Source organism: Helianthus annuus, chromosome 3 (assembly GCF_002127325.2).
Source record: "Helianthus annuus cultivar XRQ/B chromosome 3, HanXRQr2.0-SUNRISE, whole genome shotgun sequence".
In the NCBI taxonomy this organism is placed as follows: domain Eukaryota; kingdom Viridiplantae; phylum Streptophyta; class Magnoliopsida; order Asterales; family Asteraceae; genus Helianthus; species Helianthus annuus.
The window spans coordinates 174,470,738-174,483,121 of NC_035435.2; the positions used below are offsets into that span (position 1 = coordinate 174,470,738).

The following is a 12,384-nucleotide window of genomic DNA, read 5'->3' on the forward strand; positions in this document are numbered from 1 at the left end:
ATCCAAATTTGTAGTTAAAAAAAATATGTTGCTAACATTTTAAAGTTACCTTGAAATTTAGCAGCAAAAATGAACTAGATATTCAATTTGAAATACGAAATGTAATCATTTAATAAACTATATGAGTCTATATAAATAAGAGATTATTGTTTGAAGTTAAAATAACAAAAACTAACAATTTATAAATGAAATAAAAAATAACTAAAATAACATAAAGTAACAATTTCTTCAAGGACCCACCCACTGGTTTTCCGTTTCCGTCCTGTTTCCTTATCCTGTTCAACATATAACCCAAAAATCCGGTGAGTTAGTCTAATTTCGAACATGAATGATGTTAACTTGACGATGTTAACGTTTAGATTTTACAAGAATTATTCGTCACATATCGACATGACGTCACATAAGGAGAGGTATCAACATCACATAAATTATAATTATATTTCAATATATCGACATTGTCGTGTGTGGGGGCCTTTTTTTTTGAACTCCAGTGGCAGATCGCGACCTTGCCGATGCGGCTTGGTGGGTTGGGCCTTTTCTCGGCCTGTTATGTGGCTGCCTATGCCTTTGTGGCTTCCAAGTCCTAATCTTGGGAGTTGCAGGACCACATCTTACGTAATAGTGGGGTTGCTAACACTGACCCGGATTATGTCAGCGCCTTGGAACGCTTGCATGAATCTCTACCTGACTTTGATCTCGGCGGATTCTCTAACAAGGACACCGCTCATAAAACGCCACAAAAAACTTTGGTGAACGCCCTTTGTTGTCGAATCGCACAAAGTTTGAGAGAAGATTTTCATTTGTCCCCCGCCAGAAAGCCGTCATTGAATGCCTACAGAGGCCTAACGCTCAGGATTTTTTAACTGTTATTTCTGTTGAAGGTCTGGGTCAACGTATGTCAGCGGTGGAGTGCTGGTCAATCCTTAAGCACCGTCTGATGATCCCCATGTTCCTGAATGATGAAACTTGCCCGGTATGCCGTAAAGCATGCCTGGATAAATACGGGGAGCATGCGTTACACTGTAGAGAGTTGTCGAGGTTTAAGTATCGCCAATGACTTTGTTTGAGACACGTTAATGGATATTCTCAGACGAGCAGGGATCTCGGCAAAGAAAGAGGCACCGGTTAATTTTCTTACAGACCCGGCGGAAGGGAGGTCCACCCCTGACGTGCTAGTTTTTGGTTGGGAGGGCGGAAAACATGCTTGTGTCGATCTCACAAGTATATCCCCCTAGCCGAGTTACGGGAAAATTAGTTTGTGGCGGGGCAAGCGGTACTGAAAGTAGAGTCAAAGAAGGTGGAAAAGCACGCGAAAGCTTGTGAGGATAATCAGCGTGCCTTTGTCCCCTGGCGTTTGACACGTTCGGCTCCTTGGCGCCGGAGGCGGTTCGGTTCTTGGCTAGAGTTTAGTGTGTGGTCCACAACAACTTTTCGACCCCTCAGGGGCGATACTTTTTTTAGTAGATTAGAGTTTTCTATTCAGAAGGGGATGGCGGTGCAGTTTGTTTCTCGTCTACCTGTTATCCTTATGTAATTTGCCTTGATGATTGGAATGAAAGGATATATTATAATTAAAAAAAAATCCAATTTCAACTAAAAAAAATCCTTGTTTTAGCGTTTTATATATTACAGATATGTCATTCTACATAAACATCTAACAAAATTAGGTTTAGGAACGAAATGGTAAAATTTGAAACCATGGTGGCTTATTGGATTGAAGATTTGATGACTTGAACAAGTTAAAATGACCATACAATATAAATAAAAAATAAGTTAACTTCATCTATAATGGCCAGGGGATGATATAAAAAAAGGGGGGAAATCTAATGCCACATCCCTTTTCTCTATCTACACATCTTATTTTTTTTAATACGCATCGTATAGGTCTACACGGGTCGTATTGGTTCAAAAGTCAAATCTGCATGTGTCAGTTCTTGTCTGGCGGCTGACTTTTCAATACGCATCGTATAGGCCTATACTGGTCATATTGCTTTAGTTTTTTTTTTACAAAATTTTTTATATATTTAATCATAGTTTTAACAAAGTTTAATAAAAGAATTCTTTTATTTTTTATACAAAAAACATTTTTAAAAATTTATCATATCATATAGGTTTGCTACATGTTTATTATACTATACTATCTATGTTATAACCGTATTATATAAATTTATTATGCGTATAGGTTACGTACATGTTTATTATACTGTACTATCTATGTTATAACCGTATTATATAAGAAACTTTTTTACATAATTTTGTAAACATTTAATCATAGTTTTAACAAAGTTTAATAAAAGAATTCTTTTATTTTTTAAACAAAAAACATTTTTAAAAATTTATCATGCATATGTTTTTAACAAAGTTTTCTAAAAAATATTTATTTGTTTAAATAAAAACTTCCTTTATTTTTTTAAGAATACCATGTATAATGTAGTATAGTATAGATAGATGAGGTATAGGTCTATACGATGCGCATTACAGAACTAAGAATGCATTCCACGGTAAACGATGCAGTTGATGAAACCGAAGCTATTTTTCTGTTGTTCAGTACTTCCGAGACGATTCAAGTGAGTCCTATGAAGCAAGTGTGTCGCAACCCCCGATCCCAAATCCCCGGGAACGGGCGGCCGCGAGCCAGTTTCGGTGGTATCACGTTATTGTCTAATTTGGCAACGGAATTTTTCATCAGGACCGTAGTTAGGAAATATTTTATCAGAGTAAAATACCACATTTCCAATATATTAAACACATGGGTAAAACCCAAGTTTTCAGTATACACACGTCATAGGAATAAATCCTATTTTTATTTAAGAAAAAAATATATTTCTTTTAGGTGACTTTATTACCACTTTTCCAAGCCTTCAGTGCTGTCCAGCTGGCTTCTATTTGGCTTTCACATTTTGTTACCTGAAAACATTTTGTCAGTGGGAAATACTGGTGAGTGAATCCCAGTTTAATCAAGTTGAAATAACAATCATTTTACAGTTTTGAAGGCGCATCCGCAATTACATTTGTTTCCAAGATATAACAATTAACATTAGTGGTACTGTCATACTCAACTTGTGGAAATGTTACCACGCCAGTAACAAATTTTGTATACAAAACCCCAACATACCCACTATAATTGTATATTCTTACAAATACTCAATAACTGCTTAGTATATATTTAATTAAGTGAGGTTTTGTAAAAACATTTAACAAAAAGAGGATTACTCACATTGCTGTTTTAGGGTTTTCAGTAAGGATTTCCCGGGAATAATCTATAAATTACACAAATGCACGCGTGTTAGTATAATAACCCATTTTAACATTAGTAATACCCTCCCCGAGACGGCATTCCAACGACTACGTCGGGCAGAACCACGACAGCCGTTACGGAACCCTAGATCAATCGGGCAGAGTATCTAATACGTCTCCAGGGGTTATGATACTTACATCTTAGCAGAACCTCGCTATTTAGGGGTATAACACCCGCGTACTATCTCTACTATTCAGAAATTGAGATTGAGAAATGAATTTTGAACGATTTCGACTGAGATCCGAGGCCATCTATTTATAGTTGCTGAATCTGGTCCTCACGCGGCCCGCGTAACACAAGCACAGGGCCTACGCGGCCCGCGTTGACTCCGGTCAACTGCGTAGCTTAGTTGGTCATCAACTAGCTTGTCCGGGTGTTGGGCCACATGGCGGCCCAGGGCCGTGCCAGATTTTGGGACCCTCGCGGCCCGCGTTAATTAATCGAAAATCTTACGCGACCCGCCTAAACTAAAGAAATCAACGAAATCAGGTCTTGACCTTTATACCGCCCGCGTAGGAGTTGAGGTGGGTTCTACGCGGCCCGCCTCAACTTAATATTTCTTGTTTTTAATTTATTTTTAATGCTATATTGTATTTTGGGCTCGGTTTTCACATACGAGGTATATTTAAAGACATATATGAATATTTTAAAATATATTAGGTGTCGGGAAAATAATAGAGGGTGTCGGGTTTCTTGAGGATTGTTACAAAGTGTTTGTCTATTAAATTGAGAGGAATCATTATATGCTTCTTTCCTGATGCATGTCTGTGTCGAACAGTTTCTCCATCGCTAATTTCTCCACTCACCGTGAAATCGAACAGTTTCTTAATAGATTCCATCCGGTTTCAAAGCCGGTTGAGGATTACAAGTGTTCTAGACTCGTTCAGTACTTCCGTGACGATTCAAGTGTCTGTCTGTTCAATTGAGAGGAATCATTACATTACATCCCCATTGAAAACAAGTGGTTGTAATGATGGAACCCTCGATGTGAAACACATTTTTGAGAAATTTATAGTTTAATACGCATCGTATAGGCCTATACGATGCGTATTAATCGATGAATTTACTGAAATACCCCTGTTTTTCTGATAAATTCAGGGGTATTTTTGAGAATATTCAAAGTTTAATACGCATCGTATAGGCCTATACGATGCGTATTAAGTCGGTATACGATAAGACATAGGCCTATACGATCGTATATGACATTATTTCAAATTTAGTTTTATCGTGTTTCCCTCGGTTCGACGCGTATACGTGTCGTTTTTTGCTGAACTGTCACACCCCGACCACGTAGAACATACAAAACGTGGCGGAAACGTCGGGGAGTGTTGTAACAGAATCATTGTTTCATAACACATGGAAATTTAAATATTGTTTTATTGATTAAATGAACTCGTTGTTCTATTACAATCACATAAGTACAACTATGATCTTCCAAGTTTTAAAGTTGCTAAGGCACGAGTCCATCCTAAATGTAGCATGCATCAACAATCATCTCAAGACAGCACCTGAAACATGTGTAAAAATAGGTACGTCAGCATAAAAATGCCTGTGAGATACATAGGTTTTGTGAAAACGGAATTCATGACTTGAGTTTGAGAAAATGTTTAGTCATGAACCTCGTATTTTTGCTTTGTCTTGTAAATCATTTGAAAAACGATAGGATCAGATGATATGTATAAATAAGAGAATAATGTATGGTTAACTGAATAACCATGTAAAATGAGTTTGTATAAGTTAAGTTTGTTTGAAAAACAATGTTTTAATAAAACGTTTATGGTATATATAAAATATACCTTGGTTTTAAGAAAGTTGAATAAGTAATATATTAAAATATATTTCAGTTCCAATATTGTTAACCCAAGTGTACTAAATAACGCCACGGTATGTAATGCAATGAAAACACTTATATATAAGAAGTACCAGCGGCGTATCTACCATGTTTTCATCACATTACACTCGTTCTGTTATCTAAACACTAACCAAAACCAAATCGTTTGATAGATAGTATATTAAATATACTTTAGTTGTTCAAAATAATAGTTTTCAGTAGTATATTACAGGTATACCTTGGATTTATAAATAACACATTAAACTATGCTTTAGTTTTGTAAGTAACATATCAGAATATGCTTTGGATGTGATAAATAACATATTAAACTATGTCTTGGTTTGTAAATAACATATCAAAATATGCTTTGGATGATTACAAAATATATGTTGGTTCTGTACAACACCACACATGAGAGTATATCAAACTATACTTTAAAGGTGCGATTTAAGAATTCATTCAGACCTGGTGCATCAAACTACACCTTTGAGACTATAAGGATACCACAAAGGAAATCCCTATTTGGATGGAGAAACAAATTGGTTTCAGACATTCCATGACAACAGGAATGGGGTGTCTAGTCCTATAGCGCTATATCATACTACCAATCGGTCTGGTGAACAAAATAAGTACTATTCCAACAATTACTTTTGTAATTTTTGAGAAATCAGTGTTTAAACCATAGATAGTCATTTAGTTTGTCAAAAGATAAATACTATCATGTATAATCAATTATACTTTGAAATCATGAAAATAACAGATAGGTACACATGCTTCACCCCAAAACAGTTCAGAAAACAGTAAAAGAGGGGAACTATGTACTCACCTGAGATTGCTTTGGATTCCTTATATAATAACCGGATAATGCTAAAAATCACGGAATATCAACGGCACCTAATAGGTAGCTTATGTTAATATACCGGACCAAATCGGAAGGATCGGACAGTACGCGGGTTCGTAAACCAAACGAGTATGGAGACTCGTGTAATATGGCTTAGCAAAGCCTACATACTAAAATGAAACCTAATCTAAGTGCTTACGGTCCGTCACGACCCGTTTAGGTAGCTTATGCTACCCTAACGCGTCGTTCGCGTAGAACGCGTTCGGAACGCCTAACATTGCGACCACACGGTATAACCTCGGAAGGTTATAGCTATGGTTACCAAATGTGTTTGGTCGGGTCCTAATGACCGATCAAATGGGTCGGGTTCGAAAGTATAAGCGATGGTTTAAATCGCTTACCTTACGACCCTATATAAGCACTAAACTAAAAGTGACGAGCTAAGCATGTTAGAACATGCTTAACTAAGTTTAGAAACAGGTTTGGCATCAAAACAAACGGCTTTGATGCCCACGAGTAGTTTGGTTACAAAATACGCAAGAATGCGCATTTTGGCCGAAACTACGACTCGTCACTGAGCCTAGATAACGTGGTAATCAGTAGGTATGGTCACTATGGACCATAACCATCGTGATCACGCTCACGTTATGAAGTTCCATGAACTTCACATTGACCAAAAGCTGGTCAATGCAGAAAGTCAACAAAACGTTGACTTTCGGACTCGAAAAGCGAATAAAAGAGCGAAAGAAGACTTACGGAGGGTCCCCGAGTGCTAATCAAGACCAAATAGCTCAGGTATGAAACAATGGTTTCAACTTAGAGCTCTAAGATCTGATTTTGTGAATTTTACACTAAAGGGGGGGGGGGGTATTTATAGGAAAAGTGGAACCGTTAGGATCGTTTTATCGAATATCGTGCCTTGATCTCGTGCGTACGTGTGTCCAAGTGGATAAGTTCAGTGAACTTGACCCTTGGCTCTTCGTTGGGTGAAAAGGCATCGCCCCTTGATCGAACGAAAGGCCAGATTCTGCATTAAATGCAAAATCTTCTGTCAGACATGTTCACGCGGCCCGCCTCATGTTTTGGGCAATCTTTACGCGGGCCGCCTGGCCCCTCTGATCTGCACCACTTGCAGAATTTACACTTTTGGTCCCTGTTGCGTGTTTAAGCTATTTCCAGCCCTTCTAAGACCTGTAAAGTCATCTTTAAGGCCCTAAAATGATGCCTAAACATTGTGGACATGAAACATGCCCAAAAATATGTCGGATGTCGGTTCGTTTGGCCGTACGATCGCGATGTTCGCTTAATTACGACGGAATGCGCATAAGCGTGAAAGACGATCCAAATGACGCGACGAATGGATTTTTCTCATGCCAAACACTAAGGCATAATATTAGGATGCTTACATAAATTTTTGGATGTCCGGATGTATTTCAGAACGTGAGTTATGCGCGAAAGTGCAAACTTATGCACTTTTTGACACTTTTAGTCCCTGAATGATCCAAAAGTTTGTTTTAGCATACCAAACCCCTCAAAGCCTATTTCTAAGCTATGTAAAGGATATATATATGGTATGTTTAACTTATGGACACGTTCCGGAATGTTCGTTACAGTTCAAATTGGCATACTTTCGCAGTTTGTCAAGTTTAGTCCCTATAAGCGAATTAACTTGTTTTTGCCATACCAAAGCCTTCAAAACTTATTTCTAAGTTATGTAAAGGTTATTTAAGGTATGTTAAGTGTATGATGGTCTCCCGGAGTATTTGTCGCATTAAACTGAGTACGTTTATGCACCAGTTTGCGTATAATTCTCCAGAAAGCGTTGTAGAGTATGAAATTGAACAAGAATTGATATGTGCAAAGCATACACATATTTATACAAATCCCAAGTATGAAATACAATATTTCCTTGGTTTGGCATTTGTTTGATGGTTGGAGTGACACAGGTGTCACATGAACTTTCGCATATTTTGTCGCTTTATGACGTATACCTTCAACATATGTCGTTTCGGTGTCGTTCGGTTGCGTGCGAATATCGTATTCTATGATTACGTACAGTTTTGTTTGAAATCCACTTGTACTCCATAGTGTCATGTTATATGTATATGTGTGTGGAAATATCGTTAGTTGCGTCCTTTGACGTATTTTTGCGTATTTTGACGTATTCTAAAATATTGTTGCGTATTTTATAGTATTTTTGACGTATTTGAGCGTATTCTAACGTATTTTAGCTTATTTTAACCTATTTTAGGGTATTTTTACGTATTTCGGCGTATTTTAACGTATTTTCATTTATTTTTTTGTAATAGGATGTATATTAACATATTGCAGCGTATTTTAACATATTTTCATGTATTTCTTCGTATTTTAACGTATTTTAGCGTATTTTAGAGTATTTTAGAGTATTTTAGCTTATGTTGAAGGATAACGCAAACAAGTTCTCCACAGTTTGCTATTCAGATCTCTATTCGGTCATGTTTCCAAACTACAACACACGATAAGTTTAAACTTTATAGTGCGTGATTTGACCAGGAAAGGATTGGAGTTGATTTATACTTTTAATAAGCTGCAACTTTACGGCAGACTTACCTTAATCACATGTTCCATGGAGTCACATATCCGATAATAGGGCCAACGGATCTTATGCCCACCTGAGACCGATCTCTGGATTACACGTTGTACATGGTATTTTTAAAAATAATTAAAAGAAATATACGGGACATTTACTACACCTATATATGCTCATACAGGACCTATACCTCATCTATACTATACTACATTGTACATGGTATTTTAAAAAAATTAAATAAGTTTTTATTTAAAAAATATTATTTTAGAAAACTTTGTTAAAACCATAAACAAATGTATAAAAAAAATTGTAAAAAAAAGACTTAACCAATATGACCCGTGCTCATATAGGACCTATACCTCATCTATCTATACTATACTACATTGTACATGGTATTCTTAAACAATATCAAGGTAGTTTTTATTTAAAAAATAAATATTTTTTAGAAAACTTTGTTAAAACCATAAACAAATGTATAAAAAAAATTGTAAAAAAAAAGACTTAACCAATACGACCCATGCTCGTACATGACCTATACCTTATCTATACTATACTACATTGTAAATGGTATTCTTAAAAAAATTAAGGAAGTTTTTATTTAAAAAAAAAATATTTTTTAGAAAACTTTGTTAAAACCACAAAATGTATAAATTTTTAAAAAAAAAACCTTAACCAATACGACCAGTATAGGCCTATACGACCCGTATAGGTCTAGTAAAAAAGACAAGATTTGACACATCAGTCTATATTGGGAAATTGAAAAAGTAATACGACCCGTATTAAGGATGTCAATTTAGAAGGTCAGGTGTGCCAATAATATGACCCAAAAAAGGCGGCATTTGGCAAATCAGGTTAAAAGATACTTTGGCAGACTTATTCCCGAAGTCACCCCTGACAAATATTTTCAAACCATGCTTAGACTATGGGGTATGGGGCTTGGGTTGGGGGAAAACGCCCAAGCCACCACCCCGGGTGGGCTTGGGTTGGGGCGTGGCCCTTGGGGCTTGGGTTTCAAGCCGGGCGTGGGGGGGTCTTGACATGCTAGCTGGCTGCCTCCCATTCGCTCACCCCGCCATGTCATAGCGGCCTTTTGAAATTTTGAATTTTAAATTCAAACGGTTTGGGGGAAAACCAAACCGCCACCCGGGTCTCCCAACAACCCCTATAAAATGTAACCCCCAACCCACTGGTCCCCCCATCCCACGAACCCGTTACCCCACCGGCTACCCACTTCTCTCGAACCCGCTAACCCACTGGTCCCCCCATTCCACAAAGAACATGGCATCTTGGACTCACGAGGAAGAATTGGCTCTTATCACAAGCGTCGTTGACGCTATGAGGGGGCGGCAACCGGGCCAAACAAAATATTGGCCGGAAGAATTCGCAACCTACCGACATAACGTCGGTAACGACAGCCACAACCTCAACGCATGCCAATACAAATGGCGCGAGCTACGGCCCAAGCTCGATTGTTTCAAGGCTTACTACGAAGCTGTTCCGAGCGGCGAGTTAAGCCACGATGACCGGGTGGCGGTGGCAAACACAGAGTTTCGAGGCAAAGAGCGAAAGGCGTTCGACAAGATCGCCCTTTTTGAAATTTATCTAACGCTCTAGGTTTGTTATTTTGTAATTTTTAGAAATTATGTAATTTTTAGGATTATGTAATTTTAAAAATTTTAATGAAGTTGTAGGTTTTTTTTATAAATGTTGTGTGAATTTTATAAATTTTTCGTATTTTTTTTAACAATCTGCCACGCGGTGCACCCAACCCTAGCCCAACCCACGCCCCGCCATACCCCGCGGACACGTCACTAGGCGGTGGGGGGGGGGGCTCACATTCCACGTGTCAACAAATGCCCCAACCCAAGCCCCACCATACCCCACGGTCTTAATGGGTGTTATAGGCAGGGCCGGCCGGTAGGGGGTGTGGTGTGGACGACGGCACAAGGCCGAAACTTTCTGAGGGCCCAAATCTTTTTAATTTTGTATAAAATTTACATTGTATAAGATAGAATATATACGCACTGAATCGAGAGATAACATAAATGAGCATTTTTACTAGTGGTTACTGTCTTGCTTAAACAACAAGGAGATGTGGGTTCTAATGTCGCCTCCAAATTCTTTATTTTAGCTTATTTTTTGTTTTTTTTGTTAGTGGTATTTAATACTTAATTTTGTCAAGTGCATCTTTCGCTTTAATTAATAAATAATATTACTTCATAAACTTAACTAAAAATAACTATTTAACACATCCACATAAATTTTAGTGATTAATAAGTTTATATTAAATGGAGATTTTCGAATAAGAGCCCAATTTTTTTTATCTCGCACATGGATAATTTTTTTTTTTATTTTCGAAGACGACCCTGGTTAGACCAATCGGTATGGGCACCGTTAAAAGGCCCTTCCCCTCTTTTGGGCTCGTCCAACACCGCCCCAAGGGGCCCGACTTGGCTTTGGCGTCGGTTTTCAGACGGTCAAGACGGGGCTGAAAAGTGAATGGGGGTGGGCCCCTCTAACGTTAACCTGCAACAATTTAAAAAAAAAAATCAAATTAATTTAAAACCTTTATAAATACCCACATATCTATCCATTTTTATACCAAAATTCACCCACTTTCTCCAAACAACTCCCACATTTTTTATACAAAATACCCACATAATCTTCTCTAAAAAATACACCATGTCATCTTCTTCTTCATCGGGTTCGACGGACACCATGGAAGCCGTAAATTTTTTTATAAACAAGGTGGTAGAGGCGACACAAATAATTTTGGAAGAAGAAGAGGAGGAGGAGGTTTCGTCACAACCACGAAACAGGAACCCACACATCGAGCGAGACCGAGAAAGTTAGTGATATTTTTATTCTTATATTTATATTCTTATATATTTATTCTTAATTTTTTAAGTTTATGTTTTTACTCTTATTTTTTAATTATAAGTTATATATATATATATACATATATATATTTTGTTATCTTGTAGGTGCTAACCAAAGATTAATCGTTGATTACTTTGCGGACGAGCCGCTGTACTCGGAGGCTATTTTTAGACGCCGTTTCAGAATGAGTCGTCGACTTTTCTTACGTATCGCCGACGATTTAGCCGCTTATCACCCGTTTTTTACCATGCGACCCGATGCTAGAGGCAAAATGGGCTTCACCACCTTACAGAAATGTACTCGGCGATTCGTCAACTTGCTTATGGGACGACAACCGATTCTTGGGACGAATACTTAAAGATGTCCGAAAGACATGCTAGAGAATGTTTATACAAGTTTTGCAAATTTGTGGTGAAGCTCTACAGCCAAAAATATTTGCGAAAACCGAATCACAATGACGTTCAAAATTTGTATCAACAACACCAAGCAAGGCACGGTTTTCCAGGCATGCTCGGGAGCATTGATTGCATGCATTGGCCATGGCGGAATTGACCTACCGCTTGGCGAGGAATGTATACGCGAGGCGATAAGGGACATCCAACAATAATTCTAGAAGTTGTTGCGTCTCAAGACCTATGGATTTGGCATGCTTTCTTTGGTATTCCTGGTTCAAATAACGACATCAACGTTCTACAAAATTCAGAGGTTTTTGACGATGTTATAAAAGGGGTCGGTCCTGATACGAGTTTTACAGTTTCGGGCGTGGAGTACAGACGCGGGTATTATCTTGCCGATGGAATATACCCACAATACTCTACAATAGTTAAAACGGTTAGGCATCCTGCGGATGAAAAAAGAAAGAAGTTTGCCAAGTTTCAAGAAGCGGCTAGAAAAGATATTGAACGGTGTTTTGGGGTTCTCCAACAAAGATGGCATATTATTGAAAACCCAGCACGCGCTTTTAG

At 37.8% G+C, this 12,384-nt stretch overlaps 1 protein-coding gene across 1 annotated transcript; it reads left to right on the forward strand.

Annotated features, from left to right (window-relative positions):
- The first annotated feature begins 11,221 nt into the window (after positions 1-11,221).
- On the forward strand, positions 11,222-11,777 carry LOC110932652. Its single transcript, XM_022175973.1, has 2 exons — positions 11,222-11,387; positions 11,524-11,777. The coding sequence occupies exons 1-2, from the start codon at positions 11,222-11,224 to the stop codon at positions 11,775-11,777; spliced, it is 420 nt and encodes a 139-aa protein (XP_022031665.1).
- The last annotated feature ends 607 nt before the right edge of the window (positions 11,778-12,384 follow it).